This window comes from Mycetomoellerius zeteki, unplaced genomic scaffold (assembly GCF_001594055.1).
Source record: "Mycetomoellerius zeteki isolate Tzet28-1 unplaced genomic scaffold, Tzet1.0 scaffold232, whole genome shotgun sequence".
NCBI classification, from domain to species: domain Eukaryota; kingdom Metazoa; phylum Arthropoda; class Insecta; order Hymenoptera; family Formicidae; genus Mycetomoellerius; species Mycetomoellerius zeteki.
Genome location: NW_017257208.1, coordinates 312,278 through 325,749, shown reverse-complemented (window position 1 = coordinate 325,749; position 13,472 = coordinate 312,278). Strand labels below are relative to the sequence as shown.

The 13,472-nt window shown below is 30.4% G+C and overlaps 1 protein-coding gene across 4 annotated transcripts in view; it reads right to left on the bottom strand.

Annotated features, from left to right (window-relative positions):
* The window catches only part of nrm (neuromusculin), a 179,384-nt gene that overhangs the window by 20,484 nt on the left and 145,428 nt on the right, over window positions 1–13,472 (bottom strand). For 3 of the 4 annotated variants that reach the window (XM_018449123.1, XM_018449121.1, XM_018449122.1), the window contains exons 7-15: window positions 13,243–13,393; window positions 10,789–10,900; window positions 10,340–10,518; window positions 9,620–9,964; window positions 8,888–9,154; window positions 8,092–8,448; window positions 7,442–7,702; window positions 5,946–6,203; window positions 4,600–4,740 (exon numbers count right to left, since the gene is read on the bottom strand). In XM_018449123.1, coding sequence (XP_018304625.1) covers window positions 4,600–4,740; window positions 5,946–6,203; window positions 7,442–7,702; window positions 8,092–8,448; window positions 8,888–9,154; window positions 9,620–9,964; window positions 10,340–10,518; window positions 10,789–10,900; window positions 13,243–13,393 — 2,071 coding nt within the window. Of the gene's footprint in view, window positions 1–1,694; window positions 1,732–4,599; window positions 4,741–5,945; window positions 6,204–7,441; window positions 7,703–8,091; window positions 8,449–8,887; window positions 9,155–9,619; window positions 9,965–10,339; window positions 10,519–10,788; window positions 10,901–13,242; window positions 13,394–13,472 lie in introns of all 4 variants that reach the window. The other variant, XM_018449124.1, reaches the window with a different exon arrangement.

Genomic DNA, 13,472 nt, shown 5'->3' with positions numbered 1-13,472 from the left:
AGAGAGAGAAATAGAGATATGGCAAGAATGCGAATACATTCTTTCTAAAAATATCGTAGTAAAGAGGTCTTGAGCGTTAGCATTTAAAAATATTTTCCAAGCGCTTCTTTGTAGCAACGCAACTTGTAACGTTGCAAGATTGCAGTGCAATTTTTCAAACAATAAGAGGTTATTCTCTTAGAATACTATAGATGGATAGAGATGGATAGAAAAATTAATTAATTTTAATCTTCATATATGTATATGGAAATTTTTTACACAATCGGATTTTAATTATATCACACATTTTGTATGCAATGATAATAAATTGTATCACCTTTTTATTTTGTTAATTAACGTGATTTGATGTTGTTTCAAAATTGTTAAAACATCTAGCATAGGGACATTCAAGAAGACTCGTTGGAAATGCTTAGTCTAACCTATGCAACCCTTCACCTACCTCGCAACACCGAAGATATCCCTAGCAACGTTGCATGGTCATTACACAAGCCGTATTAACAATTACAAGCTCTCTTTGCTGAATTATGCAGTTGTCGTGTAGAACATCCCGTTCGTTCTCGTGAACAACTAACTACCTACCTTGCTCGTACCAAGTTGACACTACACTATTGTAAGCCGGAAGTAGTCGTTAAATTATGCAATAGGATATGTATTCAGGTATGTAGAGAGAGGATCACTTCCAGCGAGATTTCAAATCGGAGACAAACTTGCATGCAATCGTGTATGTACACGAGCACGAATAGGACCAACTATAGCTATCTTTAGTGTATTCATCGATCACTGTAGCAATTTAGCGCGAAATTTTAATCTTATTAGTTGATGCGAGAAATTGCTATAAGATACAATGGGATAATATCTAAGTCCGTCGAATAAAATGATAAACTAAACATGTAATTCGATGGCGATTACATTCCAATGAGTGTACAATTCGATAACAGTGCATACTATTCGATAATAACGCGTGTAATGTTTGATCTGTATTTTGTGTTTGCATTGTGCTGATTCATACATTAATGAATTCTTGCAAATACTTTATGAATTTAGCTCTTAAGCCATTTTTTAAATCAAATTAATTTAAATAATGGTTATATACTTCATTTTGCAAATACGACTTTTATATTTATTATATTATATTAATTACTATTTGCAAAATTAAATATATTTAAAGTACTATTACTATGATTTATACATTTACATATAAAACTTCGTTTGGAAATGACTGTAATGATTTTATTTCGCGATATCTCTCACGTAAGATATATATAATTTTTCTATTTTTCAAATTATTTCTGCATAATGTAATTGACAAATATGAGTTATTTTAATTTTTCTAAAATTATCGATTGAAAATTTATTTAAAAAATTGGAAAGCATTTTTTACAGTCATTCGAAATGCATCTTAATTAAGAAAAATGCATACATGAAGAAACATCAGTAATTTATCATATACCTCAATAGAAATAATATACATATATACAAGCACAACAATACAACAGGTATTGACCCAATTACAGGCAAGAATATATTTTATAAACTGAAAAATGCATTCAATCGTTTGCAAATCAAATAGCTTTTTTTCCATTATATTGTGTCTATATACAAGCAAATCTAAAAAGTCAGTAAATTAAGACCGATTTTTTAAAAATTAAAACAACATAAAATAGAAAACGCAGTGCACTGCGGTTTGTACTTACTGTTCGCGTTCCTCCAGCTCGACCACCCGAGTACTGTCTGTGTTTTGTTTAGCAAGTCCAAATTAAAAAGTAGAGCAGAAACAAATCAGTTTCGTGTTAGTGAAAACTACTGAATAAACGCATGCTCGTTGCCATAATGTCAATTGTTATTAATTATGGATGAAGTATATAAATATTTTTTCGAAAAAAATTTGTAAGGTGAAAATTATCTTGTAAATTTATATACATTATAAAGTTATTGAAGATACATTTAACATTACCTTTTCTATATCACGTGTGACGGAAATTTTTTAAATAATTAAAATATACGTTAAAAATACTAGCCAAGTATCATTTGAAATAAATGAACGTTCAAGCACAAAAACAGCGTAGCAACCGATACTTTATAATATTAATTTGTTCATTCCACTTCTGTTGAATATCTACGTTTGTTTTGCAAAAGTTATATTATTAGAATAACATGCACACACTCATACACACAATAAGAGAATCGCGAGAAAGTTGGAAACGAGATGAAAAAACTCCAGCAATTAATTAGTATGCGGATGCGAACGTAATTTTTGCAGCAATTATTATGGAACGATTAACTCTAAGTGGCAGTACTAATTGTGAGAAAAGGATTGAAAACAGGTTCCATTATTTTTTCTGACTATAATATTGTTAACTTCATTGTATTTGAATATTATAAATTTAATTTGTAAAGTAATATGTAGAGAACAATATTATATTAGCTTACTAGTCAGACCTTCACATTGTATTGACCAATTAATGCCTATCTTTATGTGTGCGGTAATTATTTAAAATCATAAATAATGAATGGCTAAAATCTTGCTATAAATTAAAAAGCTCTCAAATTAGTTTTATTTATAATAAAAGCACATTGATTTAATAAAAACCATTGCTACTTTGGATTAATTTCTGTTTATTATTAAATCCATCATTAACGATGAATAGATGCAAAGGTTTCGTTTATGAAAAGTAATAGATACTAACGGAAAAAGAAAGAGGGTCAAACGATGTTGTCATCAAAAGATGTTAAATAAAAATAAAATTAAACATAAATTTTATTTTAAAACGTAATGGAATGATTCACCGAGATTTTTTGAACTAAAATAAATAAATAAACGATGTATATAAAATACAATAAAAACAATAAATAAAATTAATCGAAAATTACAAAAAGGAGGAAGGCAATAAATAAAAATCACAAAAGCCATGTCTAAACAAATATGCACAAAAGACCAAATAAAAATAACAAACATTATTTTGAACGTATAAAATAATATAGATAATTATTAACGTTTTTTCTTCCTAGAAAATATACCTGTAAAATCATATAAAGTCTCTTTGGAAACTGATGAGTATAAAATATTCTTACAATAAAATACATTTAGAATAATAGTATACATATACATAATATTAATTTAAAAATAAATTTAATTTATGAATTGATAGATAAGTTCATTAATTTGATTTATTTCCTAGACAGATTAAGTCTGCATTAAAATATTACATTAAAATATCTACTTATTTTCTCTGTAATTATTATAAAATTAGATTTAATATCAAAAATTCTTTACATTCTTGTTGACTCTATTTCGATCTTGTACATTCATTTAATTCATACGGTACTAGGTCTTTATATTTAATACATCTACGAATTATTTTTTGATGAGAATTAATATTAACATATTGCAATATGATATAATATGACATTATAATTTATGACATTGTAATCTTGTTTGTTTTAAATTATATTTATAACGAAAAGAAATTACTAAAACCGAATTAATATTGATCAACATTATAGCAGCGAAGCATATGTTTCTTTTTAATTGTTTATATTTATCTCCATCTAAATGAAATTTTATGTCGTTTAACTACTTTATACAGAAATATCAAATAGTGAGCATGCTTTTATTCTACTTAGCATAAATTATAGATAATATAATATTGTATACAATGTGTAATATATCTACATCTGTTTGCACGCACTGGGTTAACAAAACTTTATCAATAAATAAAATGCTTTTCAGAATAATACAATCGTTCTCTAAATATATAAATATTATATCAATAAATCAATTTAATGTTTTGCATCACGTGATTAAAGTAACTTTGATATACTTACGATTATATGTGATTCAAGCCGTTATTTGTAACTATTAAGAAGCTTTATATAAAATTGAATTAAATTCTCAAAGAAAATATAAAGTGTAAATGCAAGTAATTATTTAATAACTTTAAAACTCAAAAGGACAATTGGTGTGTTAACTACATGTGAAAATACTTTTTACATTAACGAAGATAATGCGAAATATACTAAAATGTGAACATAGAGATTATACCACAATACGTTTTACTGGCAGGAATAAAAAAATATCGTGAGGACATATGGAAGAAATATCATTATTGTTTATATATAACGTTATTTTCTCATTGTAATAATTATAGATTTAAGATCACGAATATATTTTAAGATATACTGAAATATCCACGTTTAGTTATTCACCATTTTAGATATATGTATATACAGATGTAAAATACGTAATGTACCTACATTATTCTTATTAGATCATCATAATAGAATTATGGTAATATTTATAGGCTGCCAAATTGGATTTCTTCGAATTTCTTTGAAGCCTTATCAAAAATGTATTTCGGATATAAATAGATATAATGCAGATTCAGATCTTGCTTGTAATATTTTGAAGTAATAAATTATTCTCATGTGATAAAATTGAGAGATTGTATTATTTTCACACAATCAACAAAATAATTACATATAACTTATATTGATTCGTTACGAAGTATTCGAAGAAATCCCATTTTACCTACGTCATGTAAATCGCTGTGATGAGCGAACAATTGCAGATGTAGATATCATATATTAGAGATAACTTACATTTCAATTGGCTGCGTTTTCGTCGGCACACGATATAAATGGCCACGCAGATCAGTATTAGGACTAGTATCATGACCACCGTCATTATGATAATAATCAGTAGCAGATTACCGTCCAATCGATGCCACCAAGGTATATGCCCTGCAACAAGATAGATTGTAACGTATAATAATTGATTTTGACATATGTAAACAATATCTATAAGAATTATGATGCATAAACGACAACTTCATTCTACCAAAGTACAAAAATATTAAACAAACAAAATATTAATCAAACAAGCAACGAAAAATAAGTCAATTTATCCGTATGATAACTTTTATGTGTATCAAGTATTTGCAGCACGTATGAAACCGTAGAAAAAAATGTTTGAAATTGTGTACTAAAGAAACTATGAAATAAAGGATAGTAAACAAGCTAAATAATTGAAAAGGACATCCATTGCATTTTATATTCATATAAATAGTCTATAGAAGAATTTATTGCTTGCGTTATGACAGAACACAAAATTTAAAACATTTTCATTTTAATTTTATTCTTTTACGTACATTACTCTTGTGTATCGCGATATACCATATTATATTTTATATTACGTTTAAAACTGCAATTAAATGTGTATTTAAGAAAAGAAAAATATATTATACGTTCTTGTATATATATTGGATAATAATAATTACATACATATAAATAGTAATTATATATAAAATATATATTCGTAAAATTTGAAGTGATGTAGATGCAACTTACGTTTAACTCCATGGTGGGCTGCAAAGTGACAAACTCTACTAAATATGTTTGTGATTGACAGAAAAGTTATCATTCTCATTATAAATTAAACGATTACATAGAAAATTATGGAAATTTACTAATTTATGTTTCAAAAATATTAAATAATTATTGTATATAATAAAAAAACATTAACATTACGAAATAGTTGCAGTTATAAGATATTTATATGAAATTTATATCAATTTATATTAATTGTCGATATTAAAATTGTCGATTTTAAAATTGACATTGCATTCATGTTATTAATAGATGTTTGATTTTATCATATGCGTGTAAAAAACTATTTAGTGGGAAACTTTATTTCTTTTTTTAAATAACGTAAACTTATAAACTGCACAGTCATTACAAAAATTTTTTTCTATCATACTGATATTTTTTCATGTTTTTTTGCATTGCATGTTTTTTTCATTTCTATATAGAGAATATATAGAAAATTATTTCGGAATGCAATACTATTTTCAAATAATCCAGGTTGAAACGTTTCGAAAAGTATTGTTGCTATTTTTGTAAATATAACAGGATATCAGCGAATCAATGAAAAGTTCATTGTACCAAACCTGGTATATCGCGTTCACACGCTACGGAACGGCCGATTGTGTTGTTTGCCACGCACATGTACGTCCGGAAGTTAGTGACTGAGGTATCGAGCAGCATGTAACTTTTTCCGTTTCGCATTTGTGCAACCTGCTCCAGCGAGTCGTTTTCGTTCTTCAATGACCAAGTGAAATCCGTCTCTTTCGGATTGGCGACGGCTGAGCAAACGACATAATCCTGGCCCTCGAATCGTTCTTTTTCTATGTGACATTCTGGTTTAACTACATGAAAAATATGACATCGCTGTTAGACGTCAAAAGCACGTGGAAAAATTACTTTTTAGGAATATTTTATTAACAATGAGATATTTTGAGAAAAGCGAGTGTAAAAATATGAAATTTTGCATCAAAATAAAAGATACAAGTCGAGACATAAAAATAGAATCTAGAATAGAAATATCTAATTCTCTCTTTTTAATTAAAACTGAACAGCGAAAAATAAGAAAACAATTGCAAGATTAATTTCATGTTGTCCATACATATGTTTCTTTTTATAACTGAACGAATATAAAAATTTGAAGATAGAATTTTGATTATTTAGGGTAAAGTTGCCGAAATTGCACCGGCTCTTAAATCGCACTACCTCGCTTAAAAATTCAATTATTGTATTTATATACTTTCTTATGGGTTATTTAAGATTTATATGATACTGTAATGCTACTCTATTATACTCGTGACATGAAGTGCAACAAGAGCGTTGTTTTATTTACATAAATAAAAAAATCGTGATAGCGTTGCTATTTTTCAACGTATTTCATAGCAGAATTACAGAAAATATAAGTTAAATAGTCTAAGTCTTGACCATTCGTCGTGATTAGAATATTATTTATTAAAATTAAATTAATAGGATTAAAGTTTGCTTTACATTTTTTTTATACATAAAATAAATAAAAGTTCAAAAAATGCTCTAGTTTCTTAAATCGCATCATAATCTAACTTCTTAAATCACACGTTATCTAATATTTTTCCATTTCTTATATTTTTATTCCATTCATTATTATGTAAAAATGTATATTGTAAATCTACGAAATGTTTATTTTGTTTCACGTAGAAACTCTTTAAATTACTTCTTGAAATTATCATGTGTTTCAGAAATTACGAAAAATATATTCTTAAATTTTTAACAGCATAATAAGATATAATTTTTTCCTTTTCTTATGTAATTTTAAAATTTTTTACATCATCATAACATTTTAAATGAGGAATATTGGTGTGGTGCGATTTTCCTCGTTGCCTAAATCGCACCATACTGAAAAAATCCTGATTTTTAACGTTATAATAGCGCAAAAAAATTATGAAAAAATTACATAAGAAAGGGAAAAGAGTACAGTTTATTATGCTGTAAAAAACTTAACATTCTTCATAATTTCTGAGTTATGAGCCTTTAAGTAAAAAGTGGTGCGATTTCGGCAACCTTACCCTATTAATATTTAAAAGTCTAAAGACGTAATGAAACGTACATTGCACATTCATGATAATTGAGATATTCAAGGAGCCATGACGATTCGATGCCTCGCAATAGTAAGTGCCACTACTGCGCCGTGGTATTGGCATTTTCAAATCAAACACGTGACCTTCCATAATGGTATCAGTGGATCCTTCGCGGAACCACCGGAAGTTCGGTTTTGGTCGCGCTTTCGCGTTACACTCAACGATTTCTGGTACCGTATCCACTACCACATTGACTATCTTCTTCGATATTGTGATATCCTCTGGGGAAACTTGAATAAAAAATCAATTTTAGTCATTTATATCAATACGAAAAATATAAAAGGCTATGCGGCAAATTTGAAAATAAACTCTTATTTGAGATTCATTTTTCTCTCTCTTAATTTTAAAATGTTTTTACGAGTATATACTTGAAAAACAATTTTACTGAAATTCTTGTATATATTTTACAATAAATATGTTAAAAATTAAATGATGTTAAGATGTCTTATATTGTTTAACATTAAGTTTAACATCAACAGGAAATTCTCTTTTGTATAGTGTGTGGAACAAGAAAGTTTGTTCTTCCCACAATCTCGCTAAATAAATGGACCGTTAAATAAAATGGAATGTAAGCAAGAAATATTGCCGCACCAAAAAGAAAGATTCGAATGAAACGTACATTCGACATGAAAGTGGGTACTACTCTCCACGCCCGCACCGATTCCGTTGCTGCTGCTCTTGCAGGTAAATTTGACGTTATCCTCAGCACGGTCGAGCTGACCGTTCGGCCAGACCGTCAGATTCCATATGAGAGTCGATTGCATGCTCTCGAAGTCGTTGGTCCTTGGGTCAGGCGGATGATAAACGTTCGACACGTAGTATCGATTCGTTTTCGTGAAGTTCATGGGAATGTCATCTCTCAGCCAGGAAATAGTGCAGATCGGAGCGCATTCGACCCAACACATGATGCTCACGTTAGGCGCATTATAGACGTAGCCGCGATACGAATGGAGCTTCTTAATGAACGTCGGGGCCGCTAATAAGAAGCGATCACTCTCGGTTAAGCATAATAGGATTTGCCATTCGATAATTATGAGAAATGTCGGACAATCTATTATATCACTTACAGAAATAGAAGAGATCAGTTTAATATAAAATCTTAACGTTACGTCAAACACAGATTTATCGTGATAGACATATATTATAATATATGTAGGTCATGTTAGATAATATTCGAAAGAAATTAAGGGATAAAAAAGTATTTGACTTATGATGTATCTAAAGTTATCTAGAATTTCTCTCAGAATTCCTAAATTTAATTTTGATTAAAATATACGTTTGAAATGTATAACGAGCAAAGTGAATTGAATTTGAATCCTTAAATATGTTACTGTTGGGACGGATTTGAAAATGTCGTCACGAAACTCGCAGTAATTGCTGGATAAAGTTTTAAGCGCATTGACATATGTACTCACCAGATACGTCGATAAACGTTGTGGCTGGTTCTCCATCACCAGCTTCGTTGTAAGCCAGACATGTGAAATTCGCCTCGGTTTCCAAATTAACTGACTCGATGAAGAGTGTGGCTTCGTTCTCGTCTGGAAGTCGGTGCCAGCCGCGCAGCCACTTGAAGCCTGACACCCTCGGTCGGCCGGGATCCAAAACGAAGCAAGTGATGGATAATGCTTGTTTCTTCACTACTTGCCGAGGTTCGTACGTTATCGAGGCCGGGCCGGGCTTATCTGCGGAAATGTTTCAGGGATGCAGGATATGAAGAACGGAGAAAGAGAGAGAGGGGGGAGAGAGACAAACTGATATCCCATGCTAAATATAATCCGATTAAATAATATATTGTAGATAAACGATATTGGTCGCCTACATATGTAAGATAAAGTCCGCAATCGATAAGTTATTGCTGCAGTAATTAATGTTGAACACAAACGACCGTTTTTACAATGCATTATTTGATAATATATTCCAGAAGCTCAGGATCATTAATTATTTATAACATCATTCCTTTAAATTTCTATTGACAAATATTATAAAATCAAAATTTTAAATATAATTTCTATTTGGAAAACATAAGAAATTCAGAACACGTGTATAATAGACTTAACGTATTATAATTGGAAATGTAATAGGCATCACCAATTTCTGTTCTATCACCGCGTAACACGAATGAGTGACAGATGACAAAGAGGACTTACAATAAACTATGACTGGCGTACTCGGGGAGATCAGTCCCCAACCAGCCTCGTTTTTCCCCTCGCAGGAATAATTTCCGTGGAAGGTGCGGCCGACAGATTCCAGCAGTAGTTTACTGGGGTCGATGTCACAGAATGCCAATGATTCCTCGGAGCTTGTTGTCATGGCAGTGCTATTCCTCGAGCAATCCGGAAGTTCTTTCAATAGGTCTCCGTCCAAATACCAACGGACGGCTGTCAGTATTGCCGGATTACCGGCGTCGACCTCGCACGTTAGCGAAACATTCAGACGATCCGCCTCGTTCACAGGTGTTTCCGGATCCATTATCACTTCCACCACCGGCTTATCTATGTAATAAAGCACGATATATACATCCGTGCCGGTATAAATTTCGCGCGAGTTCAAAAGTACGTCGCGCGCCGAGTTCTCTCTAACTTTTATTCCCGATGTAATCGCATAGCTTTCAATGAAGTTGTCGTTTTCTAATAAAAAGATTAACTGCGCTCCACGGAAAATTACTGCTGCGAGAAATAAGAAGATATGGTTTTGTCAAGAGGACAATGGTATTCTGTTGGATTTAGATTTATTCCACTAACCGGGAGAGCTTTATAATCTACGTCTGTGAACACTAAATTGTAAAGATTTTAGATTTTATCGACTGCTTTTTATCACATTTAGCAATTGACTTCTTTTATCTGTCTTGTATAAAAGATGATACGTACAAAAGACTGAAACCTGTACGGTTGCCTCGGAAACGGTTGGACCGGCGTTGTTTTCCAGGATGCATTTGTAAGAACCCATGTCGCTAGGAGTCGCGTTTTTCACTGTAAGTGCTGTTTGTTCCGTGATTCCACCATCGTAATGTTCTTCGTTTAATACTAATTCATCGTCGTCTCGTAACCTATATCACCCGATTTAGAGAGAGAAATAAAACGAGAAAATAGCACTAACTTTATTTTCTTTCTTAGAAAATTTAGTGCTATTTCCTCGTTTTAAAAGCAACGAAAATAAAACGAAAATATTTTTAGTTCTGCTGTATGAATAAAAATATCTTGAGCTCTGCTATTAATTTATCTAACAGAACCAGCCTTTATTTCCCACAGAAAATGATCGTTATCCTAAAGGATTCATTCAAGCTAGTATGTATCTTTACGTGGTAATGGCCACTTACCACGTCACCTTTAGTAGCGTAGCCGGATTTGCTTCATAATCGCAGAATATTAAAAAGTCATCTGTCTCGTTAACGGTTATGTTGTTTGGCTTCATTTTAATTATTGGAGGATCTAAAGCATAAAACAATCAATGTTACAAACAATGAAAATCAATGTGCAAGATGTAGATATAGTCGCAGAGATAGAACACTTATCAGTGAAAATTCTAGTGAAGGAAGGAGAATGTAATAATCGCTAAATGAAAATTGTTTAATTAAAAACAGATAATTCTTATCTTTTTTTAAACGCTAAATAAATTTGATAAAATTATTTTATATATCTTTTATTTTAGTGTATATTAATTTTTTTAATATTTGTCAGGTTGATATTGAAGAGGAAATATATATTTTAATAAAAGATTAAACTAATATATTTCGTTATTATATTATTAGTATAGAAATAGATTGTAAAATGACAAGTTAATTTTCTTGAAATCTTATCTTATTTTAAGATTCATGTGCTTTTAACGTATTTACTTTTTTGTGAAGTAAAAATTTCTCTCCTTTTTTCAATATCTAAAACCATAAAGATTTTTCTATCTTCACGATTGCCTTTTGTTCCAAAATGGATAACGCTAAACTTAAATTGAATATAAAATTTAGATCCGCTCGGGTCATAATATTATGCACTTAACGGGTCCTAGAAAATACGGAGGGGGTATAAAACAAAATTCTCGTAAATACGTAGACGCGAGAGTTGCTGTCACGATGCAAGCCGGAGAGTTGGAAACGTGCCAAACTTGATGTCTGGAGTTTCTCGTTTCCAATCCATGGTAGTCCTCGTTCTGGCTACAAAATGAAAGTTTCTCCGCCATTCTGCACTGTAACTGGAAACATCAGGGAGATGCACAACCGTCCATCTCTTTTTGTCTGTTTCCGTGTTCGCGTAATCAAGATATCACGCTCTTAAAAAAGTTGTAGCTGCGCACTGCTGACTATTTTAGAGTTAAACGAGTTATAAATCTATAATAATTAATATTCTTAAAAAAAAGATGACCTATAATGGAATATTAGAAAGAAGAAAAATTTTCTGATCAGTTGTGAAAAAATGATGTAAAATAATTATTTTAATTTTTTAAATTAAACATGTGTTTTAAAATTAAAAATGATTTAATAATTTTTTTTTATAGTTATGAATATTTTTTCATTTTCAAGTATGTAGTATCAGTAGGAAGCTTTCACATTTTTTAATGTTTGGACATCACGGAAATGAAATTATATTTGCGAAAATTACATTATTCCATCAGAAGAAAATGTGAAAGCATCTACAGGTATATGAGGAAAAGTTATCTGGCTATAGCGTATCGATGTTGATCTACCGAAGCACGACTGAAAAATCGTATAAACGTTTCGCGACTTGTGCGAGCCAATCTTTCAAAAAGGGCAAAATAAATGTTTATTAGATGCTCGAAAAATATTCTGGAATGAAGCTCTTTAGCTTCAATCATTTCAAAATTTTCAATCGTTCCTTCTGAATATATTTGCTTTTATTTCTGCAGCGTAAATTGAAAAGCAACATTTTCAATTATATTTTTATTCCTTTTCTAAAATTATTAAATTTGTCCTCCTACTACGATCTATTTTCCGAAAGTTGTCCTTTTCAAGTATATAGAAGCATAAATGACTGGAAATCTTTGCAAAGAAATGACAGGAATAAATCCAATCCTACTATAATTTTCTAATTAAAACTTAGAACGATGGATTATTTAAAATCTCAATCTCAGCTTTTCCTCATCGCGATCGTATGTAAATTTTACGTGTCACATTTAATTGTAGCAACGAGTTTTTGAATTCGATAGCAAGTTAAGATTCTACTGATTGCTAGCGTTGCCAAGTTACGTCAATTTGCATAGCATTATGCTGATGAATAGCGAACAGGTATGTGTAGAGTTTGTTATTTATTTATAGAATATGCTCGCTGTGATACGGAAATGTGTGAAGTTTAAGTTACAACACAATCTTGTTGCAGCAGTTGCTATTTTAACGCTATTAACCGTAATTGTAACTATTAAAAATGACGGATTTATATTGCCCTTGTTATTATTTATGAAATGAATAGTATCAGTTATTATCTGATTCAACTTGCTTGTGAGATTATTGGATATTTGCTTAGATAAAATTGGATTTCATCTTTTCTGAGTCAATCCAATCCCATTCGATTCGGTATGACAATTTTGATTTCAATCTCTTTGCGATTATTTTTTTTAGAAAGATATATATACATATAATATATATCTTTTCTTAAAAAATATTAAAATCTGAAGAGATACTTGAAATAAAAGAATAAAAGAATATATAATTTTAAAAAATTAAAATCAAACTTATCATACCGATAAAACCACAAAATACATTGTTGCAAAAGAATGGCTGATGCCAATAATCACTAAATTATCTCGACACTTGTAATATACTTACATAACACTTCGATCGTTGTTGCTTCCTTCATTGGTTTTAGATCTTCGATACGAGTAACCGAATTCTCGGCGTAACACTTGAACGTCTTGCCGTTGTCGTATACCGATGCTGTAAACGCGAGATAACTTATCGTCTCGAATGTACCGTCCTCCTATAAATAAAGAAGTTTTAAGCGATTAATAGAAAAATATTTAAATTTGAATATTTATATCGCTAAATTTATTGAATGT